This window comes from Hypanus sabinus, chromosome 13, assembly GCF_030144855.1.
Source record: "Hypanus sabinus isolate sHypSab1 chromosome 13, sHypSab1.hap1, whole genome shotgun sequence".
In the NCBI taxonomy this organism is placed as follows: Eukaryota; Metazoa; Chordata; class Chondrichthyes; order Myliobatiformes; family Dasyatidae; genus Hypanus; species Hypanus sabinus.
This window is the reverse complement of record NC_082718.1, coordinates 91,133,954-91,161,761: the sequence shown is the minus strand read 5'-3', so window position 1 is coordinate 91,161,761 and position 27,808 is coordinate 91,133,954. Positions and strand designations below refer to the sequence as shown.

Genomic DNA, 27,808 nt, shown 5'->3' with positions numbered 1-27,808 from the left:
CAGACAGGATAAACCCCTGGTTACGATGGGAAGTGAGGAAAGAGATTGCCAACGAGATTTACATCCCTCACAGGCACAGGAGTGGCAGTGAAGGATTGCAGGCAGGCACACGTCGTTCAATGTAAACAGGTCTCATCCTGGGAATGATATACCAGTGGTGGGCAAACTGATGGAGAGGATTCTTAGGGACAGGATTTATGAACACTGGGAGAATCATGGTCTTAACAGGGATAAACAGCATTGTGTGGTGTTTTGCAGGGATCTGTCCTGGGAACCCTGCTAGGTGATTATTTTAATAAATGTCTTGAGTGAGGAAGTGGAGGGGTGGGGTTATTAAGTCTGCAGAAGACACAAAGGTTGGAGGTGTGGTAGGTTACAATGGAATATAGACATTGATAAAAGTGGTGGATGGAGATCAATTGGAAAAGTGATGCACTTTGGAAGAGTGAATTTGAAGGTGGAATCCGAGATTAAAGGCCGGATTCTTGGCCGTGTGGAGGAACATAAGGATCTTGGGATCCAGATCCATAGATCCCTCAAAGTTGATGGGGTGGTTAAGGTGGCATATAGTGTTCTGGCCTTCACTGGTCGTGGAGTTGAGTTCAAGGGCTGTGAGGTAATGTTGTGGCTTGAGAAAACCCTGGTTAGCCTGTGTTTCATTCTGCTCGCTTCATCACGGGAGGGGTGTGCCGAGATTAACCATGATGTTGCTTGGGTTAGAGAGCGTGGCTTATGAAGGCAGGATGAGTGAGCTGGGGCTTCTCTCTTTGAAGCGAGGGAGGGTGAGAAATTAATTGACAGAGGTGTACAAGATGGTAAGAGGCAAAGTTAGAGTGGACAGCTAGCATCTGTCTCCCACAAGGTGGCAGTGGCCAATACATTCCTTTAATTCAAAGAAAGTTTGGGGGACAATATCAGAGGAATCTGAAGAGAGAGAGAGAGAGCTATGGGTGCCTGGAATGCACTGCTCATGATGGTGGTACAATGGAGTCATTTAAAAGCCTCTGAGGCACATGCATCTAAGAAAGATGGACTGGGTCAGATGAATGCCTACCGGACATTCCGGAGTATAAGCTGACCCGGAGTATAAGCCAATCCCCCATTCTCAAGGTTAAAAAAAGTGCCCTTTTCATGGTACCTTTGTATAAGCTGACCCCTTTTGTAGAGGTTTTTGATTTAACCAGAAAAGATCACAAGATATCACATGCCGGTACTCAGCTTTGCTGGATCCAGAACCGGGAAATTTTGTGAATCAGTACTTGCTAAGAAAATAGGCCTACACATCGTAGAGCGTTATAAGCCAATTCTTAATAAATAAATCAGGGAGGGAAATCTTGGATTAGGTCTCCAAAGGTAAAGAATCCTCAGAATTGTAACTCCCCGCGAAACCATTTAGCACCCATCGTAATCTCGTTAAAACAACACGGGGTGGCGGGATCAGTACGTCTACTCGGTATTGAGTTTGCGACCACCATGTACAAAAGTTTAAAACGAATGCGATATGATGCTGGCTTCGGGCTGAAGGTTGTTGATTTTGCTAAAGGAACGAATAATTCTGCAGCTGCTAAGAAGTTTAGTGTAAACGAGAAACAAGTGAGAGAGTGGAGAAGTGCAGAGGACACGCTGAGGAAAATGCCAAGGATGAAATGTGCAAACCGCAGGAAAACATGCCAGTGGCCAGAACTGGAAGAAAAAGTTTTAGAGTGGGTGAATCACCAGCGATTGACCAGATACATTGTTACCAGAGAAATAATTCAAGTTCAAGCGCTGAAATGGGATGAAAAACACCATGAGGTCAGCGAAAATTTCAAAGCTACGCGAAGTTGGTGCACCCGATTTATGAATAGACATGATCTTGTGTTGAGACAAAAAAACAAAGATTGCTCTGAAAATTCCCGTGGAGTGTTGTTTATGTTCAAGAACGCTGCTGGATGGACAAACCCAGTTGCTTGAAGTGGGTTAAAGAGGTGTGAGGTGTGGCGTCAACATCCCGAAGGTTTTGGGAAAGAAAAGTCGCTACTTGTCTGGGACATCTTCAAAGTGCACTTATCAGGTGAGACAAAAGCAGCACTGAAAGCTGAAAATACGGACATTGCAGTCATCCACAGTGGTTTGATCTCCGTGCTCCAGCCACTAGGTGTGAGTTTAAACAAATCATTCAGAGGATTCATGCGTCGACAGTGGAATGAATTTGACTCAAAAACAGCCAATACGACCTGTTTTCTGTGTATTCGTTTCTCCAAGGTTGGCATCCTGTGTATAAGCCAACTCCCTAATTTTAGGACCAAAATTTGGGGCCAAATTCTCAGCTTATACACTGGAATTTACGGTAGATTGATTGTGGAGTAGGTTTGTATAGATTAGTTTAACATCATAGCCTAAAAGGATCTGCTGTACTGTTCCACTGTATGTTTTAATAATTACATAAAATTATATGAAGTAGTATGAAATAAAAATAAGAAAAAACAAACACAAAGGGATAAACTGGATTTGCTATTAAGAGACAAAGATTAAATGGCCATCTTCGACTCTGTCACTACAAAGCAAGGCTATAGACTGGTTAGTAGAAGCCTGGGCCACTTCCCCACCAGTGCATAACTGCCCCTAAAACTGAACTATTCCAGATCATTAGGCCGATTGCTAACATTTCGCAAGATAATTTCCTAATAAGGATCTCCACAAACACAAGTTGGCCTTTCAGCTCTAGCCCCATTCTGTCACTCATTTGGAACTTTTGCCAATCCATCCTTCACTTGCACAAATTGTGCTCTGTGTCTTTTCCAGACAGAGTTGCAATCTAACACTGATTATCCAATTGTTACAACAGTCCATGCAAAACCTGGGTCTGCATTTCGTACATTTTAAGCAAGCAGGAGCTACACTTCAAATTTATGGAAAACACAGTAGCACTATGCAAAAGCAGCCTTCAGAACTTCCTGTTAAATGTTTCACTTTGAGTGCAGCTTCACTTAAAGTAAACCCATTTCCTGACTTGTGAAAGCAAAATGTGGACAAAAACAACACCATGGAAATCAACTGCTATCGAAAGATAAGCCGGTGGAGATCACAGCCAAGAGACAGGCTTCATACCAGTAATGGCTGACTAAACTCGATGGTTTAGGAATACTTGTTTATTTAAACCCCCGTTCAAATCCAGTGATTGAAAAAATATGCGTGCAGTTTTAACTATTACAAGCAATTCCTTTCAGTTTCAAGCCTATAAGCACCAACTCTTTTTGCAATGAGTTAAAAGCAAGTATCTTGCTAATGAACTAAAACATCAAACGATACGGACTGCAATATCTTAACAATGACACGCACTGCTCTAAATGTAATCAGGCTGCAAAGCAAAACCACCAGCACTTCAGGGGATTTAACTTTGCATTCTAATTAGGTTATTTACTCAATTTCCAGCGTTCGTTGGTTATGCCTAGTTTGCCTTAGAAAGACGGTGGTGTGTGGGCTTCCCTAATGAACCACCGAGCTTTGTGGGGATAGTCCCCGTGTTGTTGGGTAAGGAGTTCTGAAACTTAGACCTGTTAGGGTGTACTCTGGAGTTTATGGAATATAGCAAATATCAATTTCAACAGCAACGGGTCTTTAGAATGTGGATTGTAGATTAGAGTTTTAAAATGCTGCTCAGAACAACGGTGTTCCTGGAGCTGCAGATTGGGAATGACTGCAAACACCTGAGATGTCTGCATCTGGATGAATGCAGGAAAGAACCAGGGTGATTAACATTCATCTTGGGTGTCTGGAGTGTGGATGTAAAGATGTTGGTGTTTGAAAATTATATGCAATTCAAAGGAAGCACTGTAGATAGATTGTAACTATAGAATTGTCCCTGTCATTACCTTCGATCTTTAGCATATGTGATGTAAAGTTGGGTCAGTTAGCCTCTATCCTGAGCGACTCCAAGGGATGCCAGCTTGAATGTGCCGAATAAAGATTTTTATACCACCAGCATTTTGTCTCTCTGGTGGTTTTCATTGACGGTCACAACAGACCCTGCAATGAACAAGTATTTTTCTAAGGCAGGATCGTGTGAGGCTCTGCCAGGGAGCTGCATGAAGATTTCAGGCAGTTGTGTCCTTGAGCACCTGTTGGGAGGAGATTGTTGATTTTGCAGGTGCTTGTCAGAGTAGCCTCAGAAGTAACTGCCATACCTCTCAAGCTATATCACAGTCACAACAGGTTGGAAGGTGGTATGATAATAGAAGGTTTTTAAAAACAAACATGAATGAAGATTATTAGAACTTCTGCCACCTTCAATGGGATCCTACCACCAAACACATCTTTACCCTCCCTTCTCATTAATTGTCCCTGCAAACCCAAGTGCTACACGCGCCCACTCACCTCCCCCTTCACCCATATTCAGAGCCCCAAGCAGTTCTTCCAGCTGAAGCAACACACCACCTGCAAGTCCAAAAGGATCATTGACTGTGTTCGGTGCTCCTGAGGAGATCTCCTCAACATCGGCGGGACACGTCCAGGTGGCCCACCATTTTTTATTCCAATCCCCATTCCAGCATGTTGGCCCACGGCTTCCTCTACACCCACAAGATGGCTACTCTTGTGTTGGAGGAGCAACAACTCATATTCCGTCTTGGTAGCCTCCAACCTGATGGCATGAACCACTTGCAGCAATTTCCCCCTCCCCCACATCCCTCTTCCGTTCCCCACTCTTACTCCCCTCTTCTTCTCACCTGCCTGTCACCTCTCTCTGGTGTCATTCCTCTTCCCCTTTCTCCCACAATCCACTCACCTCCTCCTCTTCAGTTGTTTACCTTTTCACTATCACCTCCCAGCTTCTCACTTCACTCTCCTTTCACCCTCACTTGGCCTCAACTACTACCTTTTAGCTTGTACTCCTTCCTCTTACTCAGCCTCCCCCACCCCAGTCTCAGCCAAAAACGTTAGCACTTAATTCCTTTCCTGACTTGCCCAGTTCCTCCAGCATTTTGTACTTGTTACTCTGGATTTCCAGCATCTCTCGTCTTAATTATAGGAGCAACTCTAGTGAAAAATGTATGACTAAGCAAGATGCAGGATTAGACAAAGTCAGTAAGGGAGCTGCCAACGGCGGAGAGGTACAAGACTGAATAATTAGTCTCAGAGAGGGAAAGGAGGCCAAGCAAGAATAAAGAAATTAAAGTTGTGTTCAGGAATAAATGGCTGAGCAGGAATGTAGCAGCAGATATCATGGAGAAGGTGCAGGGTAAGGAATTAAAATTCTGAAGTCTGCTCGTGTACAAAGAATGTAACAAAGTACATGTTTCAAAGTTACACTGACCTTACATGAGAATAAAACATAGGTAACCCTTGGTTGTGGGGAATGGAGTTTGCGTTTCCAAAAAAATTATCCACATTGTGATCTTCCATAATGCTAAGCCGCATCATCTGTGCGTGTCAAGGAAATGCAAGTGAGTGTAAGAGTTTATTGAATCCCCTCCCTCACACCAGTGAAAAAGAAATTAGTGTTTTCCCAGCGTGTAAGACAAATAAGTACTTCTCAGGCTTCCAGCCTGGTACAGATATCGATGCTGACCGACATTTTCATGATAAACTCTGCTATCTGCATCAGGGATGATGCCTGGGCATGCGTAGTCTGGTAGTATTTACACCCCTCTAGTCCAGCCCTCCTGATTGGTTAGTCCTAATCCAATCAGGTTTCCGCTCTCCCACCTTGCCTAAAATTGAAAAAGAATCTAGGGCTTTCCGGGTGTTAATGACGAATAACCGATTGTACACAAAATGGGAGAGCAGAAACCTGATTGGATGAGGACTAACTAATCAGGAGGGACGGACTATGGGGGTACAAATACCACCGGACTAGACATGCCCAGGTCAGTTATAATCAATACCTATACCCGACTGGAAGCCTGAAAGGAGTTCATTCTGTGAGAATGAATTTAATTTTGTATCTCAAGTTTCTGAGTTATGATTTATGAATCTGTAAGGGCAAATTTTTATTACTCCAAGGTCCTAAAGCAGGGGTTTCCTCTATACCATCTGTGAAGGTAAATTTATTAAAACTTCAGACTTTCCCAAGCCTGGATCAAAATAATCAAAGTTCAAACTTCAAAATACGTTTATTATTAAAGTACATACATGTCACCATATATGACACTGAGATTCATTTTCTTGCGGGTATACACAGCAACTCTAAGAAACACAATAGAATCAATGAAAGACCAAACCCAACAAGACAGACGATGACAAAAAAACAGTGTAAAAGCAATAAATATCGAGAATACGAGATGAAGAGTCCTTGAAAGTGAGTCCATAGGTTGTGGGAACAGTTTAGTGATGGGGCAAGTGAAGTTATCCCCTCTGGTTTAAGAGCCTAATGGCTGAAGTGCAATAACTGTTACTGAACCTGGTGGTCTGAGGCCTGAGGCTCCTGTAACTTCAGAGATCACGGCAGCAAAAGAGATCACGGCCTGGGTGGCGGTAGTCCTCGAGGATGGATGCTGTTTTCCTGCGGCAGCACTGAGTAGATGTGATTTTCCGTTCAAGGGCATTGGTGTTTTCATACTAGGCTGAGATGCAGCCAGTCAACATACTCTCCACCACACATCTGTAGAAGTTTGTCAGAAGTAGGTGTCATGCTGAAACTTGGCAAACTTCTAAGGAAGTAGAGGCACTGCTGTGCTTTCATTGTAATTACACAAGTGCTGGGCCCAGGATACATTTTCTGAAATGATAACACCAAGGAATTTAAAGTTGCTGACTCTCTCCACCTCTGATCCCCAATGTGGACTGGCTCATGGACCTCAGGTTTCTTACTCCGGAAGTCAATAATTAGCTCCTTGGTTTTGCTGACATTGAGTGAGAGGTTGGTGTGGCACCACTCAGTCAGATTTCCATCTCCCTCCTATATGCTGATTCGTCCCCACCCTAGATTTGGCCTACAACATTGGTGTCGTCAGCAAATTTATATATGGCATTGATGCTGTGCTTAGCCTCACAGGCACAAGTGTAAAGTGAGAAGAATGGGGGCTAAGCACACAGCACGCAGCCTTGTGGAGCACCTCCATTGGTGGAGATCGTGAAGGAGATATTGTTGCCAATCCAAACTGACTGGGGTCTGCAAGTGAGGAAATTAAGGATCAATTGCACAAGGAGGCCAAACTCTTGATTAGATTTGAGAGGATGACAGCACTGAATGCCGAGCTGCAGTTGATAAAGAGCATCCTGATGTATGCATCTTTTCTGTCCAACTGTCCCAGGGTTGAGTGAAGGGACAATGAAATGGCATTTGCTATGGAGCTGTTGTGCCTGTAGGCAAATTGGAGCAGATCCAAGTCACTTCTCAGGCTGGAGTTGATAAGCTTCATCACCAGCCTCTCAAAGCACTTTGTCACAGTGGATGTGAGTGCTACTGGACAATAGTCATTGAGGCAGGTGGGCACTCCAGACTGCAAGAAGTTAAAGACACCAGTAAACACTCTAGCCAGTTGATCAGCACAGGTCTTTAGTACTCAGCCAGGTACCCCAATGGGCTGGATGGTCTCCATGGGTTCACCCTCCTGAAAGATGCTCTCATCTCAGCATCAGACTGAAACCACAAGGTCATCGTGGGCTGTGAGACTTTGTGAAGGTTCCTGCATGTTTTGCTGGTCAAGGCGAGCATAGAAGGCGCAGAACTCACCTGGGAGCAAAACCTTGTTGTCAACCCATGTCACCTGGTCTCACTTTGTAAGAGGTGATGATATTCAGGCCCTGCCACAGCTGTCAAGCATCAAGTGCTTGAAAATTAAATCAGGCTAAGTTTCTACCACTGAAGGTAAACTTGCAGAAAAATTATACATTGCACATCTCGAATGCATCAGTTTCAAATAGTTAAAGTGTCCCTTTGAATTCAGAAGCTCAAAATGCCTAATAATGGACACTATTCTGATGTATGAAAACATTTCAGTAAAGCTGAATGGTAACTGTAAACAGGATCAATGAAAGAGGAAGAGTGTAGAAGGCAACAAACTGCGCAAATGTAGATATAGATAAATAGCAATAAATAATTACAGCATGAAATAACAAGATAAAGAGTCCTTAAATGAGATCACTGGTTGTGGGAACATCTCAATACATGAGTGTAGTGTTTTGTTCCAGGAACCTGATGGTTGAGGGGTAGTAACTGTTCATGAACCTGGTGGTGCAAGTCCCGAGGCCTTTGTACCTACCTGATGGCAGCAGTGAGAATAAAAAAAACAGCATGGCCTGGGTGGTGAGGATTTTTGATGATGGATGCTGCTTATGACAGGTATATCAGATCATACAGTGAAATATGTCATTGTGTCAAATCAAATTCGTAAGGACTGAGCAGACCACACACGTCAACCTGCTTCCAGTGTTAACAAGGCATGCCGGCAGCTTACTAACCCTAACCATGTATCTTTTGGAATTTGGGAGGAAACTGGAACACCCGGAGGAATCCCACGTAGGCACAGGGAGAATGTCCAAACTCATTAGACGGCAGAGCGAATTGAACCCTAATCTTACAGCAGATCTGCAAATTGTTACACTGCTGTGTCATAACAGGTTACTGGGAATGTGGCTACATAACTGCATTGAAAAAAAAATCAAAATTATTAATTTTCCCGCTAAGCATCTTGATAGACATAAACAGCTTCCCAATGCAGAAGGGAAACTACTGTACTTGCATCTAAGTGCTCATTGGAACAATGCCTGCAGCTTGCTATGTTGGTCAACGTGTTCCAGGCCAGCTTGAACTGCTTGTTTAGTTTGTTTTTTGGGGGAAAAAAGACTAACTTAATGGCCTTCCCACAACCACAGACCACAAACGAAATGGTTACAGGCATTAGCCTATGAGAAATAGATGTTATTGTAATGTTGGAAAATTGATTGGTCAACCACAGTTCAGCTCTAAATGCAAATACAGTGGATTCCAGTTAATTGGGACACATCAAGACCAGTACACTTTGGCCCAATTAAGCAGCTGTCCCAATTAGCCAAAGTTTGATGGAAATCATTAAAAGGTATATAAAAAGACAAACTATCATTTAACTGAGGAACAATACGTATTTACTGTAAATGAAATATAGAACAAATTAGGACACTACTAACATCTCCCAACTTGATGTCCACAGACCCCTCGGTCAATGGTAGGGGTCCATGGCATAAAAAAGGTTGGGAACCCCTGGTTTACAGTACTATAAAACCCTGTATTAGTTCCTAATAGTTATCGATGGAGGAATTCACCTGCCGTGATTGCAGGTGAACGAAATCAGCACAGATACCTAGTGTAGCTAATGAGTGCCTTCATACAATGTTTCAGACGATCACATCCTCCAAATCTTCATTTTCATTGTAACATTTGAGATGATTGTCAATTCCTTCAAATTCTTCATAATTACTAACTTGAAATACTGAAATTGTTTTCACCCCCAACCATTTCTGGCATCTCCTAACCTGAATGCTTGAAACTGCAGTGAGCAAAACAGTTCCAAATTGCCTTTGGAAATGAACGAACAGTCGATGTTTCGGACGGAACTTCTTCAGCACTGATAATGAAGGTGGGGGAAGATGCCAGAATAAAAAGGTGAGGGGAAAGGAAGGAGGATTGCTAGAAGGTGATAGGTGAAGTCAGATGGGTGGGGGAAGGGTTCAAGAAGAAGGAATCTGAGGAGAGGAGAATGGACCTTGGGAGAAGGGGAAGGAGGAGGGTGAGGAGGAGAGGTAAGAAGTCAGAGGGGAATAGGAGTAGGAGGAAGGGGGAGGGAAAACATTTTCACCATAAGGAAAAATCAATTTTCATGTCATTAGGTTGATGGCATGAATATTGATTTCTCTTTCTGGTAAAAAATGTTTTTCCTTTCCTCTTCCCTTTTCTTCCATTCCCCACTCTGACCTCTTACCTCTTTTCACTGCCTATCACTTTCCCCTGGTGCCCCTACTTCATACCCCTCTCCAATGGTCCACTCTCCTCTCCTATCAGATTCCTCCCTCTCCAGCCCTTTATCTTTCCTACCCACCTAGCTTCACCTATCACATTCCAGCTATCCTCCTTCCCCTCCCTCCCACCTATTTATTCTGGTATCTTCCCCCTTCCTTCTCAGTCTTGAAGAAGTGTCTCAGCCCGAAACATCGACTGTTTATTCATTTTCATAGATGCGGCCTGACCTGCTGAGTTCCTGCAGCATTTTGTGTGCGTTGCTCTGCATTTCCAGCATCTCATGTTGCCAAACTGCCTTACTTCTTATTTCTTGTCAACTGTCAGTGAAAAAAATCAGTGCTTTTGAACATTTTAAAAACTGATCGTCCTATGCACAGTGTAGCATCTGAAGACTGCACAATTGCATGCGATAGATGCTAGTTAGAAACTGTTTGGCAACAGTGTCCTGTCCCAATTAAGTGGCATAGTGTCCCAAAAAATTTAGACCCGTTCTCTAAGAGTTGTCCCAAATAAACTCTGATTAATTAACCGATGGCCCAATTAACCAGAACCTACTACATTCCTAATAGACTGGACTAATGGAACCAAAGGATAATCAGCTCCTAACCACGACTTTACATCATACATTTTTAAAGTATTTCAGTACTCTTGTATCATTTAAAACTAGTTGCTCTTATTTTGATTAATTGCAATTTATAACCTTTGCGTCTTCATTCCTTGATTCTCTGCCCACCAATTAACTGTCTCTTGTAGTCTTCCACTCTGGTCTCATAAATCCTGCCTATATCCTAAAAAGGATTCCTTTCCTGTTCTGGATTTTCTTACTAATTAATAATCATTAATTCAGATTTTTCACTTCAACATGTTAATTCAAATGGTTTTACTTGCTCTATGCCACAGATACCATCATTTCCCTGCCAAATTTGCTTTCTATGTTTGTCTTGCCAAAGGAAAAAAAAGTGAAAATTCCAGCATATTCAATATCATATTACCTCAACTAATTCCACATGAATAGTTTTGTGCTTCAAATAATCTAACTTGAAATTGCCCTCCAGTTGTATGTTTTGCTTCCACGTTCTATCTACTTTGTTAAACAACAATCTACTATTTAAACCCATTTTCTCTGCCAAAATCTAATTTCCCTTGTACTCCCTTTTTAAAAATCAAATAGCTCACAAATTTCATTAGCTTAAACTTTATTCCAACTGCAAAAGTTTTTGAATCAGATTAATACTGTAGACATGAAAGATCCTTAGAGGAACTTCCTCATAAAGCTTACAGTGCTAGTTTGAGATTAAAACAAAAATCAAAATATCCTTATTTCATTCCCCCCCCCCCCCCCCGAGAGACCCCTCTTTTATCTTTAACCAAAACTTAGCTTTGGTTGAAATTGTCAGCAAGGTTGAAGATTCTAATTATTTTGCTAAATTGTTATGCTTGAGAGAAAGTGTCGATCTAAATGAATTTCACAGCAAACATATTACAAAAAAAAATTAAGATTTATCTATAAGATTAAATTACTACATTTTCCTTCCAATGCTTCACTTTTTTTCTATAAGTTCAGTACATTTAAGTATCTATCAAATAATATAACTTGTTTGCCTTGATCCTGCAAATTTTAATCATCAATTTTATCACAATTGGTTTCATGGTGAACCCAAGCTCAAAGTTATAGATTGGATGTTTTAAATTCAATTAGAATTCAGTACAACATGGGATCCAGGGAGAGTCAGATAATTGGATCCAGAATTGGTTTGAAAGTCAAAAGCAAAGAGTGACGGTGGAAGATTATTTCAGAATGGAGACCCCCGATTAGTAAAGTCTCCTCCCCCCCCCCCTCCAGTGCTAAGCCCATTGCTACTCGTTATCTATATCAATGCTTTGGTTGAGAATGTACAAGGCATAGTTAGAAGGTCTGCAGATGACAGTACTAGTCATTGAAAGTGAAGCTAGTAATCAGGAATTACAGAGGAAACTTGATCATCTGGCTAAGTGGGCCAAGGAACTGCATATAGATTTTAATTCAGATAAGTGCAAAGTGTTGCATTTTGAGAACACAACACAAGATAGGGCATTGAAGTCAATTTTAGGGCTCGTAGGATTGTTGTAGAACAAAAGTACTCAGGGTTATAAATACATGGTTCCCTGTAAGTGACGTCACATGCAGACAGGGTGGTGAAGGTAGCTTTTTGCACTGGCTTTTATCAGTTAGGATATTGAGTATCGAAGCTGAGATGTTACATTGCAGTTGTACAAGATGTTGGTGAGGCTGCATTTGGAATATTGCATTCAGTTTTGGTCACCTTGTTATAGAAAAGTAAAGAGTGCGGAGACCTACAAAGGATGTTGCAAGACTTGAGGCACTGAGTTACGGAGAGGAGTTGGGACTTTTTCGTTAGAACGTAGGAGGATTGGGGTGATGTCATAGAGGTGTATAAAATCATGGGGAGCAGAGGTGGAGTGATATCCCCCCCAGGGTTGGGGAAATCAACAACTATAGAGGTATTTAAGTTTAAGGTGAGAGGGGCCCAAGAGCGAGGAAAAGACCAGAGTTATTTTGGATCGAATTGGAAAGATCAGGTGCAGGTTGAATCAAGGTGACGGACCACTGGCCCAAGAGCATATTGAAGCAGTGGGGCCAGGGTCTGAGAACACGGAACAACATGAGGTTTGGACAATTTAAGTGCTGGGCCAGATTGGAAAGGTCAGGGAGTGGGGACCGGTTCCTGTATCGGCTGCAGTAGTGACTGGCTTCGTGTCTGTTGACTCACTTTCATGAACTTCAGTTCTGAATGCCATTTGCTAACTTTCATTGTTTTTTTTCCTTCCCTCTCTGCACATTGGGTGCTTGACGGTCTTTTTAAATAGGTTCTATTAGGTTTCTTCATTTTGTGGCTTCCTGTAAGGAGGCGATTCTCCAGGTTGTATCAAGTATTGGAGGTGAAATTTTAAATTTTTGAGATTTAATTGGAAGCTGAGGGAAAAATGGAAAGAGCTAACTGAGGAAGTGGTTAACAACATTTGGAAAAAAAAAGGTACTTGGAAAAGGAAAGGTTTAGAGCAGGGGTTCCCAACCTTTTTTATGCCATGGAATCTTACCATTAACCAAAGGGAATTGTGCCGTGGACTCCAAGTTGGTTTAGAGATAAGGACCAAATAGGACTAGCTCAGCCTGGAATCTTGGTTGGCATGGACTAGTTAGGCCAAAGGGCCTGTTGCCGTGTCGTATGGCTAACTCCAAGAAGCCGTGGAACGACAAAAAACAACTATGAACATTGGAACTGTTTTGAAAATTTAAAGACGTTGTTGAACACTGAACATTGATGCTGTTTGATTTCCTGCCAACAGATGGTGCTGTGTCAACAAACCATTCGATTCCAGGAACAAGCCAAAATGATGTCTCTTCTGAACCCCACCCTCTATTTAATCACATCACACTGAAGGACATGAATTAACCAATCACACCTGCTCTTTGAAGGAGGTGCCCAAAAGAGATACTTCCCATTTCAAACAAGAAGCCTGACAACAATGACAATTACGTATACAGATGGTGAAGTAGGCAAATCCATGTCACTGGATACTCAAACCTCACATATGGATAAGAGAGGTTCAAAGTGTGGATTGTTTTAAGAGTGTGGGGGCAGGGTAACAGGACTATAGCAAAAGTGGCACAGGTAAAGCCAGGCTATATTGCTGTGTTGGTTATACCTGGCTGATCAGACAGAAGCATTGGTCAATGACTGTCTGGACTGCCAGACTGCTGTGGTAAAGGGCTAGCAAGGCTGCTTCTGTGCTGTAGAATGAAGAGATTCAAACTAAAATCTGTTATACAGAAGGGGAAAATGCATTATTAGAAACAGGCTAATTGTACTAACATGAGTTAATAAGGCGGTTAATTTTCTGTGTGTTATTTACAAAATTTTTCCTTTCCTCACGCCGGGTGTTTTCGATAGTCTTTGTTGTGTGGTGTGGTGTGGTGTTGTTTTTAAAAATGTGTTCTATTATGTTTGTCCTGTGGCTGCCTGCAAAGAAGATTAATCTCCAGGTCATATACAGTATACATATTTTGGTAGTGAGTATATTTTACTTGGTGTCCTAATCTATCCGGTGACAAATAGTTAAGCTATTTCTGCAGCAAGAAAACACACATCTGTACCAATTTAAATTTTTTAAATTAGAGGCTCTCACCTGAATCAGGTTCAAGTCCCAGTGCAAACCTTGACACAAAATAGCTGATAGTTCTATACAAGGGAAGGGCTTCTACATTATGTGCCAAGACATTAAATTGAGACCCCATTTTGTCCCAAAGAGAATACCAAAGCTTTCAATGTACTATGTTAAAGAGCAAGAGTCCCTTATTGCTTGGTCAATACATCTTTCATAACACCACTACAAAATAAATTCTATTATCACCAACTCTGATGAAAAATTATGCATCTTAAATATTAACTCTGTTTCTCACGTTGAAGTTCAAAGCTCAAAGTAAATTTTATTATCAAAGCACAAATGTATCTTCTTGTACAACCTCAAGATTTATTTCCCTGTGGGCATACTCAGCAACGCTGTAGAATAGTAACTATAACAAGATCAATGAAAGATCAACCAGAGTGCAGACAACAACGAAAGATGCAAATGCAAATATAAATGAATAGTAATAAATAACAAGAACAAGACAGAATCCTTAAAGTGAGACCATTAGTTGTGGGAACATCTCAACATTGCAAACCAATTTGCTGAGTATTTCCAGCACCTGAATTAAAAAAAAGTTAACAATGTCATTGTTATATTTGGAAATGTAGAGGAGTGCTTCAATTCATCCATTACAACAGGGGTTCCCAACCTGGGGTCCATGGACCCCTCAGTTAATGGTAGGGGTCCAAAGCTTTAAAAAAGCTTGGGAACTGCTACAATAAATGCAAGAGGCCACATTTCCCACACACTTCATTGGCTGCTGAACAATTTAGGATTATGCAAGTATACAAAGACATAAAATAAATTGAAATCTTCTCTAATGAATGAAAGCAATTCCAGAAGAGAAAACTACAATATTTCAAATATCCTCAAGATGTTATCACATTAGCATTGACCATTTTATCCAAGCACAAGTTTAAGTTTGATGGACGCGCCCAAGAAATTATTTACAATACAAAACAAATTAAGAAATGAAGGGCTAAAATTTGAGGTTCAAACGTCCTATCGGACCGGGGCAGGAAATACTTTCATCTCCACTGAACATTTTATTTATTGAGATACAACATGGAATAGGCCCTTCAAGTTCAGCTGCCCAGCAATTCTCCAAATTAATCCTTGCCTAATCATGGGGCCATTTACAAAGTCTAATCCACCTACCAACTGGTATGTCTTTGGGCTGTGGGAGGAAACCGGAGCACCCGGAGAAAACCCACATGGTCATGGATAGAATGTGCAAACTCCTCACAGGAATTTAACCCAGGTCCCTGATATTGTAAAGTGCTTTGCTAACCGCTATGCTATCGTGCCCATTTCGTTCTTCATAACTCACGAACAACTGACTTTCTGCGGGGGTTTTTCTTTTGTGAACCCCAATGTGCTTCATAATTAAGAAAACCCCCCGCAGATAATAAAGGTCATGTATAAAATACTGCAGGTATCGAATATCCAAAACAGAACAGAATATATTTTGCACCTGCAGTAACATCTGTGCTGACTAAAACAGATTTCAATCAACAGCCCAAAGTGTTGTTGGAAAATCACCAAACCAAAATGCTGGCTCCATCTCCTTTATTGGAAATACATCCCTCCTAAAATCATCATTAAGAAAAATAGTTACACTTAGGAAATTTTTATTTAGAAACCTGGGGGCAAACTTTTTAAAAAAGATTTAATGATTGACTCAACTGTTAAGTTACCTTTAAAAGAACTTGGCAATCCCAATACTCAACAAACCCATTTGAGGAACGGTCCAGTAGAATTGTTTTCTGTTGAAACGTGACTCAATTAACTTCAGAAAGTGAGGGAGAATGGTGTAGTAAATTGAAGCGTCAGGGTCAGATTTCCATATGATAAAAATTTTGTACAGCTGGCCAAGCTGTCAGTGCCATTTCCAGGGTCCAGTAATTGAAAACATAATATCTAGGGTCAGGAATATTTTGTAGTCTTTAATTAGAAACATATTACTGTATTTAAAATGAATTAATGGCCAACATTGTATTTGTTCAGATGTAACGATTGAATACAATCTGTAAAAAATATCAAAAATCCACCAAAAACTTGAAATAACTGAAAATACAATGAAAAGGCTCTTCCTCCCTGCGGAGATTTTAATTACTAATACCCCACCAAAACGATTCTGCAAAAAGGCTCAAATTAAAAACATGCAGAGACTAAATTAAAATCTCTTCATTTCAAGAGAAAAGCAAAAGTTAAATACAATGAAGGAACTTGCAAATGTATTTAGGGTTTATAGCAGCCGTTTAAAAAGCCAAGTATACACGTGGACATCTGCTGCATTACTGCAGTTTTTTTTTGTTCTGGAGAGGGAATGCGAGAATTACAAAATCGATTTTCATCAATACTGTATCTCCAAATTATTATTTTAAACCTGTCTGCAAATGATACTACACTGAGGTCAAATGTTGCTCATACCAAAAATTTGGTCCCACAAAACCACCATTCACATTTCTCCAGCTGTGTTAACTGGATTACACATTGTCCGACAGTTCGACGATACAGTAAATTACTTACACCGCAGTAACGGGTGCTTTAAAACTCCAGTGCGGAAATAATCCACTCCTTTTTACTCAACGCAATTTAAACATATGTTAATTTGTAACATTATTAGTGCAGTGTCTATCGCTATTTATAACTGGTCAATCTGCAAAATATGCTCGGAGTGAAGGGTTCTTTAGTGCTTAATTATGAATAAGTGAGTTTACAGGGGTAAAAGGCATAGATAATAAATGTTAAAACGGCGGGGGGATCAGATAGTAGTTAACTGACATAGCAACTTGGTGAATTCTTTAATCGTTCTGCGGCTGTACAAACTTACCATGGCGAAACCAGAGAGTAAAGCTGACGTCCTGCTAGAGGCTTTGAGTTTTGCCCTGCTGAGATAGAGCTTCCTCCAAGACAGAGCTTGCATTGAATGCTCGTTCAAGCTCATTTTTAAAGATTTTTAAAAAAACCTCTCCCGATTCAATTCAGGTTATTTCTTCCCGTGCCGGTGGAGAGAGAGAAAAAAAAAGTAGTCCCAGCTACGGGCAATAGCAAAGTCTCTCAGGTGAGGCTCGCCGTGAGGTTTTCTTCTCCCTCCTCGAATTCTAAGTAGAAATGTCGCCTCGCTGTAAGCGTGACTTCTGCTCCATGTACTGTACGGCTTGCTGGTGTGTGTTGATGAGAGGGAGCGCAAGGCCCGCTGCTGTGCCGGCCGGTCGGTCGATCGCTGAGTGTGAGTGTGAGTGAGTGTGAACGAGCCGAGCCGAGCCCAGACCGCGGCTGTCAATCAAGCGTTCCGGGACGCGGCTGACACTCCGTCCCCGAGAGTCGCGCCGCCCCGACATCGATTCAAAGCCTGACCCAGATCGCAATCGCTTCGCTGCACACAGGACAGGACACCAATGATTCCTTCGCAACCTTCCAACCCCCTCCCCTCCCAATCCCGACTCATTGGCTCTCGCTATTGCCGCCTCTGCCAGTTTCTGGTAAGCAGCATGCAGAGATGCTGGTAGGAAGGACATTAAAAAGTGTTTTGCATATAAACGGCTCCAGAACCTGGTAGTGGCGGGGGTGGACTCCTTTTTTTTAAAAAAAATCTATTTTCGCCCCCATCCAACACAACACACAAACCTCCCATTGCAGTTCTCATATCAGAAGGAAATCGACCCGATATCGAAGTAAGTTAGACGATTAATGCGCTTTTGGTATATGGTTTGTACACAGGCCTGTAGGCAGTGTCACTTTAAAAATTCACGTAATGAGGGGGTTATTGGAACGAGAAAAACAAAGTTTATTCTGAAGCTTTTTTCATTTTTGATTTTATTCGGTAGTGAAGACGCGTGTTAACAAATTAGAGCTGTATCAAAAAAAGTTACATATGATCGCTTTATATTTATTACAAAATATAGTGACTGCGGGACGAGGTGGTGGAAGAGAGCATGGCACCGTGAGGCCCCGAAAGAAATCATTGTGGGAAGCTCTTAACGTGTTCGCGTAAATTAATTTATCTTTTTAATCTTAATGAAGCCATAATTCTCCTTAATGATTTGCCTTGTGAATTTATCTCGAATCTGTTGAATTATGCTGGTATTCTCATAACTTCAATCTGTTATCTTTTTTTTGTGTGTGACTGAACGCTTCAGCGTAACATTCATCCCCATCAATGATTGGCTGTAATGTACTGCTGATCTCTAGTTAGACCTCACGGAATATATTTTAATTAGCTCCCCACCCATCCCTTCAATTATTTTCTGCCTTTTATTAAACGCAGTACAAACGGTAAAAAGGGCCAATGCCTTCATTCTGATGTGTGCCTCCTGGTGCCCAACATAAGATGGCAGCCATAGTGTTATCTGGAACCCACTCTTCCTCACATGCGGGAGAGTCTGATAGTTAGGGGATTGGCAAGGTGAGGGTAAATTCACATTGTTAATTGTGGGATTATAATAATGCAGTTACTAATGATCTATTTATGTTTTTATCAGGGGTCATTAGAGAGTTGACTAAGTTTTAAATCTGAAAGCAGTTTAATTTCAACCATTTTGACACCTTTTTCTTGCAGTTGCTTGAAATTCTGATGTTTCATTCGAGTAACAGTTTAAAAAAAATTTGATGAACAATCTCTGGCTATCACATCTTTGGTTTTTTTTTGCTGTTGGTTAAATTGACTCTGGTGATTTGTTTGAATTAAATATTTACAATTGGAGATTTGCCCCCGTGCGATTATTTTGCACATATATTTATAAATGTGTCTTTCCATACTGGGTGTCCTTAACAGGACAGCAAACTCCAATGCACTGATCACTGACGAGGCTAGCACCAGATTTCAGAACGCGGAAACTAGTGAAATGGGCAAATAACTGCTGTGATTTAAAATGGAGAAGAGTACAATATAGCGGTGTATTTTGGAAAGAATGAAAGGTGATGATATGAATTAAAGAGTAACAATTTAAAAGGGGATGTAGGAGCAGTGAGAACTGTTGCATTTCAATGAATCATACTTGTACGTGAAGGGATTTGACACAAATATGAAGGAAATTAATTTATTTCAGTCACTGTTGCACATTTCTGTGTCCCACGTTCAAGGGAGATGGGTAAATAGATGGCCTTGAGTTTCTTTCCAGGGATGACATGGTTAAAGGACTTTGGTTATATGGAAGCTGGTATAAATGTTAATGTTGATCAGAAGCAGATATTGTTTTGTACAGCTGCATTGACTAGCGTGGATCTAAATAGCTGGAAAAGGACAGCTTTCCTGATTAGCGATTAAACCGGAACCATAGTGAAAATGTGCTGAATCCTAAGTCAGACCTCAGCTAAGTAATGTTTTGGATTTGGTTAAAAGGTGATAATTGTATGAATTAATGTGCCATGTGAGGTTGTGTTTCCAGTTCTGCATTTTGCTGACGCAGTTTAGTCTTGGAATAGAAAGGATTACAAGGCTGAAAGATATTTTTCTCTTTATGCTACTTAGAAGAAATATTGGAATGGTTGGGAGCGAGTCATACTGTGACCTCTACTGTTGTTTCAGAATAAATTCATTCATTTATGAGAGATTAATACACAAGAGAAAATAATTACTTTTTTCTTATCTGTCTGGTTTTATTAGTGAAGTCTAAATCTGAATTTCTACTTAATTGTTTTTGTACTTAATTTTTATATGATGGTTAAATGAGAGCGATAATTAGAGGGAAATAAGTGGAAGAATTGGATATGTTGAGAATCACCAAAGATTGATTTTGAATAGTGTTGCGCAGACCATGCATTAAAAATGTTACTTGCGTTATGGAATCCAACTTTCCTAACTTTTCTGATAATTTGAAAATGTACAATGTAGTTGGTATTTTAGATTTCAAGATGATTTCGATGGGTAGATGAAAGGTCCCTTGGTAAGGTTGTTAAAAACTTGTGTGATGTTTACATGACATGAGAGACTGCAAATGCTGGACATCTGGAGCAACACACACAATGCTGGAGGAACTCATTGGGTCAGGGGGCATCTATGGAGGGAAATGAATAGTTGATGTTTTGGGTCCAGACCCTTTAAAGTCAGAACAGTGATATGTGTGACTCCTGGTTCATATAGGGCATTGCAAATTTAAAGCTGTCTCGTGTTTTCCTTGTGACTGTGTAGGTTTTCTCAAAGGTCTTGGCCGTTGACAGCTGTATATGACTACTGTGCGTTTGGGTAGTGGGGGAAATTGGAAGAGATGATGGTTATGTGAGAGAGATGGTTGATTACAGGGAAATAAGTGGGGGGAATGGGACTGCTCTGAGAATTTGTGGGCTAAATGGCCTCTTCCCAGATCACACAGGAAATGTGAGAAATATATGAATGTGTAATACCATGAATCTAGAATTAGACATTTTTCATAAGCATAAGATATTCTGCAGATGCTGGAGATCTTGAGCAACACACACACAAAATGATAGAGGAACTGAGCAAGTCAGGCAGCATCTATGGAAGGGAATAAACAGTTGATGTTGTCTGGGCCTGAAACTTTGGCTGTTTATTCCCCTCCCTAGATGTTGCCTGACTTGCAGAGTTCCTCCAGCATTTTGCATGTGTGTTGGAAAACTTTGAGCTGGAAAACTTGATTAGATATTTGGAATGGATGTTCTGCTAATAGAAAAGTGCTTGGAGGGTAACATTCAAATATGCATCTGCACATATGTGGTGATGGTTGAGTCAAAGACTTGCTTTTGTGCTTGCTGGTGTTTCACGCCAGTGCAAAGTAATTTTCAATTGCTGAAGTAATCTGCCCGCGTTACAATATCAGAAATATGGCAGTGAATTTGCACAGAACAAATTCTACAAAGAAGGTTGTAGTGAATAATTAACATGTTTTGGTAAAGGTGATAGATGGCTTGGACTTGATTGTCAACTGAGAAGGCAGGTAGGGCATTGGTGTTACCACTGACCCAGTAGACAGCATCTCCAACACTGCTGCATTCCCCTTGTGAAGGAAAGGGGGTATAAAATTACATTTTTGTGCAACTGGTGTCGAACGCTAAGAGGCATTGAAAGTTAGTGAGACGTTAGAAAGGAATCAATTCAGTTCACATAGAATGGGGAAATTTAAATGTGAGGCAAGTGTTGGAAAATTGTACCATGATTCTCATTTGTCATGAGGAAGGTAATGCAAAGTCATCCTTGCTAGGTGATTAAGCCTCACAGCAGAGATATTCATGTGGATGTTCAAGAGGAGGAAGGAGGGGACATAAAGCAGCACTGAATGTAGGTAATCCTTATTATTGGTTAGAGGGAGATGATTATATAGTCAATTTGTTACAATTTTTTTTCTTGCAAAGAATTCCTATCTCCAAAGGAGGTCACTGTTTGAACAGTTCGGATATGTTGCAGAACTTTTGAGTGGGAGGAAGTTACTCATACAGGAAGGGGAGGGCCCAGAGGGATGTGAAAGCAAGGGCTGACCACTTTAAAAGTGAACTGCTGAATAATTGCTGGCCAAAGGAGTGTTGGAATGATGGAGCGATGGCAGTTTTGGACAGACCCAGTTTTGTAGAGGATGATGTATGGGGAGGTTGAGCAGGAATGCATTGTCAAGTCTGGAAGGAAGAGGCATGGAAGAGCATGAGTCTGACAATGCTATGAAAGGGGGAATGGACAGTTTTAATAACGGTACAAATGTGCTCTCATAGGTAAAAAATCAGCAATGGGAGCTGCCTCGTTTGGCTGTAGATATAAAGGTGTGGTCACTGCCTAATGATGGGAATTGAAGGTAGGGCTTCGGGATGTTCAACAAGAAGTCACCTAAGTATAGGAGAGGGAGATGGAAATGGCGGATGTAGCCATGTGCTGTTGGCCTATATCTGCAACATAAATTGTTCTAGATGGACCACTTGCTAGTGAGAAGTAGTAGAGGGCCAAGGACAGATGCATCATGATACTGGAGATGAGAAAAGTACCAGGAAGAGAAGCCTATTGCAGATAATCCTGTGGTTCGGTAGGTGAGAATGGAGTAAGGCGCATGAAAGCAGACAAACTGGGCACTAAAAGAGCTTTGCCTGTTGGAAAAGCTTTCGAGTTTTGCTTTAAGTAATATGACAACGTTGGTGTGTTTATTTCTGCAGGTTGATTGGGGAAATAAAGTAAGAACTTGAATTGTACAAATCCTTCTTGCATCCACATCACATTGCAAGTTTTGACAACCAAATCAGTGTCCGTGTTTTGCATAATGCAGTATGACGTCAAGTTATTTAATCTGGTGGAGGTATGAGAAGGAAAATGTTGGCCTGGACTGTTGAACTTTATGTCCTTATCGTGTCTGTGAACTCTGCGGCAGTTTGCCCTGCTAATATGACTAACTGAATACTGAGGCTTTGGGCCTACTCTAGGCTGCTTCGGGGAGTTGGGTCTGAGGCTCGGAATGCTGTTGCTCACTTTTATTGTTTGCATGATTTGTGGTTTCTCCCCCCCCACCCTTTCTCTGTGCGCAGAGAAGGCTAGGGGTTGGTCTTTAAATTTTTTTTAATAGGATTCTTTCAGGTTTCTTGCTTTGTGGTTGCCTGTAAGCAAACAAATCTCAAGGTTGTATAATTTATCCATTTGTTGATAATAAATGTACTTTGAATCTTAAATCATTTGTATTGTGTTCATGAAATGATTAACATGCTTACAGTTTTGATTAAAATCTTACCCAGTAAGTGATGCTTATTACAATATTGCTGCATTGTCACCTCTGTCTTACTTACTTGTTCAGGTCCTTAGCGTCATGTGAATCCACCATCTCCTCATTTTGCTAATCTGAAAGCAAAATATCTGGAGGTTCTGATCAATGACCGGAAACATTAATTTGTTTCTGCTACTGTAGGTGCTACCTGAACTGCTAAGCATGTCCTTTTTCAGCTTTAATCTCCGTAAACAGTTTGTCCAGCAGTCAGATTTGTAAAAATCACTTCTTGAGAAGCCTACATATTCTAATGTATTTTATTATTACATTTCAGCTTATTGCTTTAAAATATTATTGTTTTTTTCTATGTTTAACAAAACATTAGAATTTTAGCTGGTTGATTTTATTAAATGAATTGCTGTACTTTATTTCTCTCACTTCTGTTAATGCCCCTCCTCCTCTTCTTCCTTCATCCCTTTTAAATATATTTCTTTCTCTTTCTTTTCTCTCTCTTTCCCTCTCACAATAACTCCTTGCCTGTTCTCCATCTTCCTCTGGTGCTCCCCTCCCCCTTTCTTTCTTCCAAGGCCTTCTGTCCTATGATACCCTCCCCTCTCCAGCCTTGTATCCCTTTTGCCAATCAACTTCCCAGCTCTAGGCTTCATCCCTCCCCCTCCTGTCTTCTCCTATCCTTTCGGACCTCCCCCTCCCACTTACAAATCCCTTACTATCTCTTCTTTCGGCTAGTCCTGACAAGGGGTCTCGGCCTGAAACGTCGACTGTACTTTTTCATATAGGTGCTACCTGGTCTGCTGCGTTCCACCAGCATTTTGTGTATGTTGCTGTACTTTTTATTGTTCCTGATTCCCACTGTAAGGAGTATTTTGAACTCCTTGTCTCACTGGGTTTTTTTTTCATGTCTTTAGTTCTTCCATTAAAGCAGGGGTTCCCAACATTTTCTTTCTTTTTAAATCTTTTTATTGATTTTTGAACAAAACATAATAACAATAGAAATAGAGAGATTGGGAATACAAAGTTAATAGAAAGTATATACAAGTAACAACTATTAGTAACACAAATGTGCCAAATCTCCCAAACTCATCCTGTATTTATAATGAGAAGAAAAAACCCCAAAATGAATTTTTTAAAAAAAACTAACTAACTTAAAAATAAAATGATTTTTAAAAAAAACTGGGCTAAACCTTTTTCATACTGAGGGGTCCATGGACCCCAGGTTGAGAACCTCTGCATTAAAGGGTCTTTTGGCAATTCATTTTATTCCAAACTTTGGTTCCTCTAAAAATTTGGAATCTCACAGCCTTCTCTGTTTGAACCACAGAACTCTGATCCTTTTATTTAAAATGCCAGTTTAGAGCACTTTAACGGCCTCCAAAACCTAACAAGCTAAATGTGATAAGTGTAATATATAGCTCAAAGAAAGTTTGTGAACCCTTTGCAAATATTTTGTTTTCTGTATTAATTACTCATAAAATGTGGTCTGATCTTTATCTAAGTCACAATAATAGAAAAACTTAATTTGACTGAACTAATAACCCACATTATTGTGCTTCTTCTCATCAGTATTGAGTACACTATTTAAACAATCTTAAATGTCTCCTACAAAAGCTATTTGGAGTCAGGTGTTCCAATCATTGAGATGAGATTGCAGGTATAGGTTGCAGAGTTGCCCGGCCCTATATATAAAAAAAAGACACACAAAGTTAGGTTACTGATAGAGCCTGTTCGTCTCGAGAAAGATCTGTTTACATGCACTATGTTTCGATCAAAACAACTTTCAGAGAACCTTAGAAGAATTGTAGAGATGCACGAAGCTGGAAAAGGCCACCAAACACTTCTAAAGACCTGAGTGTTCATCATTCCACTGTAAGGGAAATTGTCTACAAATGGAGGAAATTTACTCTCCCGAGGAGTGGGCGTCCTGCAAATATCACACCAAGAGCACAATGTGCAATGCTGAAGGAGGTGGAAAAGAACCCAAGGGTAACAACAGCAAAAGAGCTGCGGAAATCTCTTAGAACTTGCTAAAGTCTCTGTTCATGTGTCCACTATAAGAAAATCACTGAACAAGAATGGTGTTCATGGAGGAAAACACTGCTCTCCCAAAAAAAAAGCATTGCTGCATGTCTCAAATTTGCAAAAGACCAGCTGGATTTCCATAATGCTTCTGGGACAATGTTTTATGGACAGATGAGATGAAAATTGAACTTTTTGGCAGAAATACACACTGCTGTGTTTGGAGGAAAAAGGACACTGCACACCAACACCAAAACCTCATCCCAAGTGTGAAGCATGGCAGAAGGAGCATGATGGTTTGGGGCTGCTTAGCTGCCTCAGGGCCTGGACAGCTTGCAATCGTTCAGGGAACAATTAATTCTAAATTGTTATCAAGGCATTTTCCTGGAGAATGCCAGGGTAGTGGTCCATCACCCGAAGCATAATAGGAAGTGGATGATGCTACAAGGCAATGATCCAAAACACACGTGTAAACCAACAACAGAATGGTTTAAAAATAAGAAGAATTGTGTTTTGGAATGGGCAAATCAGAGTCCAGACCTTGACCTAATTGTGATGCTGTGGCATGTCCTGAAAAGGGCTGTTCATACAAGGTATCCCAGGAATATCAATGAACTGAAACAGTTTTATGTGGAGGAACGGTCTAAGGTTCCTCCTTGCTGTTGTGCAAGTCTGATCGGTAGCTACTGGAAATGTTTGGTGAAGGTTATTCCTGTTAAAAGAGGTTCTACCAGTTATTAAATACAAGGGTTCACAATCTTTTTCCACCCTGGGCTGTGAATGATTAAACAATGTTTAGTGTGTTCAATAAAGACATGAAAAGTACAATTGTTAGTGTGTTATTAGTTTAGGCAGATTGTGTTTCTCTATTATTGTGAATTAGATGAAGATCAGAGCACATTTTACGAGTAATTAATGCAGAAAACCAGGTAATTTGTGAAGGGTTCACAAATTTTTTCTTGCAACTGTGTGTATTAAATGATTCAGCCTGTTCATTGCATTTAGTGTTCTGGAATTTCTATGGGATTAGTTTTCTTTTAATGTGGTAATTAATTTTTCATGGGCTCAAGTTGCCACAAGGCAATTCTTTTTGAAGCCTGGGCTTTTCCTCTCCTTCATAACCATCTAGACAAAAAAAAAATGTAAATTGGGGTGTGGTTAGATGGGCTGTTTTGTGTTTGATCAGACAACAAATAATTTCATAATGGCTAGCTGGTGAAGGTGAACTTATGACTATGTTACTCTATAGAATTACAGATGATATACAGCACAGAAAGAGTTTGCTTCGTAATTCTACAGGCTGATCTGATCATGGCCTCAAATCTCTGTAACTGGTCCTCTGCCCCCTTCATCCTTGGTTCCATAGTCCCAGGCCAGCATGGATACTGGGTCTCTTGTTTTTCCATGATCTGAATCTTGGGCTCATGGGCTCCGCTCCCAGAACCGGTCTTGTGCTTGGATCTCCAGCCCCTAGTGTTATTAAATCTGGTTCCAGAGCTCCTGGTCTTGGCCAGGCATCAGGTGGACCACAAGGTCCGAGAACTGCAGTGGATGGGACTGGTGAACTGGACCAGGAATTGGGTGGCACTGGGGATTAAGTGGAAGGTGAGACGAGTCAAGTACTCTTTTAATTACATAAACTCAGCACTCCTCCTAGCTGTCATTCCCTTCAATTTCAGTAATGACGCCTGCAGAAGCTCCTTTTAAGGGGACTTTCCTGGGGACTCCTAGTCCTACCCTCCTGGCATCTAAATGCGTAGAAGGTCCAAACATCAGAGGGGACTTGGGAGACCTTGTGCAAGACTCCCAGAAGGTTAACTTACAGGTTGCAAATGCAATTTTGGCCTTTATTTCAAGGGGAATAGAATATAAAACAAGGAGATAATGCTGAGCCTTTGTACCACACCAGTCAGGCCACATTTGGAGTATTGTCAACAGTTTTGGCCCCCATAGCTCAGAGAGGATGTGTTGCCATTGGAGAATGTCCAGACGAGGTTCATGAGGATAATTCTGGGAATGGGGGTTAATGTGAAGAGTGTTTGCCAGCTTTGGGCCTGTACTCTCAGGAATTTAGAAGAATATGGGGAAGATCTAATTGAAACTTATTGAAAGGGATAGATAGGTGGATGTGGAGAGGATGTTTCCTATGGTGGGGGTATTCTGAAGTAGAGGACATAGATTTAAAATTGAGTGGCAACCTTTAGAACAGAGTAAGGAGGAATTTTTTTAGCTAGAGAGTAGTAATTCTGTGGAATGCTCCACCAGAGACGGTGGTGGAGGTCAAGTCCATGGGTATATTCAAGGTGGGAGTTGATTGTTTCCTGATCAGTCAGAGTATCAAAGGATATGGTAAGAAGGCAGGTGTCTGGGGTTGAGTGTGGGATTCGGGATGGAATGGCTGAGCAGACCTGATGGGCTGAATGGCCTAATTCTGCTCCTATCTCTTGTGGTCTTATCTACTGGTATATGGGATACTTACTGCTTGTTACGCTACTGGTGTTTATGGCAGCAATGAAGGTCCTCCATCTCTGGCGGTGTTCGAGGCTTCCTTCATCGTGTCACTAGCTTCCTTTCAGTTTTCACCACTGTAGTCATGCAAGTCTCGGGTGGAGACTTGGGAATACCGACATACTCAGATGTAGAAGGATTTTGTGCTGCTGTTTCTGTAACAATTTTGTTTTACCCGTCAGGGTCTGAACCCCCACACCTGGAGGACTGGTGGACCACTTTTAGTCTGGCCTCTGCACTTTGACCTGTTTGGCATTGGTGACCCTTCCAAGGGTCAAAGAATAAAGCTCTGACTCCAGCCAGCGTAGCTCTATGGGTCATTGAGGCACTCAAGTCTCCAAACCACAGCCCATGTTATCTTTTCACATGTGGAAAATCCTGTACCATATGGGCTTGTTGACTGCCTGATGGTAAAGTTATTCAGAATCTTGCGGAGTCCAAAAGATGGCCTCCAACTCCACAAAACTGCAATGAAAAATATTGCCCACCCTGTTCTGCCATTCCCCACAATGGCCCCAATTGG

General features: G+C 41.1%; 2 protein-coding genes across 3 annotated transcripts in view; one reads left to right on the top strand and one right to left on the bottom strand.

Moving 5' to 3' along the window:
- The window catches only part of LOC132404129 (calcium release-activated calcium channel protein 1-like), a 21,086-nt gene extending 3,597 nt beyond the window's left edge, over positions 1-17,489 (bottom strand). The window contains exon 1 of the mRNA XM_059988194.1: positions 16,944-17,489. Coding sequence (XP_059844177.1) covers positions 16,944-17,057 — 114 coding nt within the window. The 5' untranslated portion in view covers positions 17,058-17,489. The remainder of the gene's footprint in view (positions 1-16,943) is intronic.
- A 172-nt stretch (positions 17,490-17,661) lies between these two features.
- kdm2bb (lysine (K)-specific demethylase 2Bb) overlaps positions 17,662-27,808 on the top strand; it is a 237,774-nt gene continuing 227,627 nt past the window's right edge. Inside the window, exons 1-2 of one of the 2 annotated variants that reach the window (XM_059988189.1) lie at positions 17,760-17,787; positions 18,019-18,103. The gene's annotated coding sequence lies outside the window, so the exon portion shown is untranslated. Of the gene's footprint in view, positions 17,788-18,018; positions 18,104-27,808 lie in introns of both variants that reach the window. The other variant, XM_059988188.1, reaches the window with a different exon arrangement.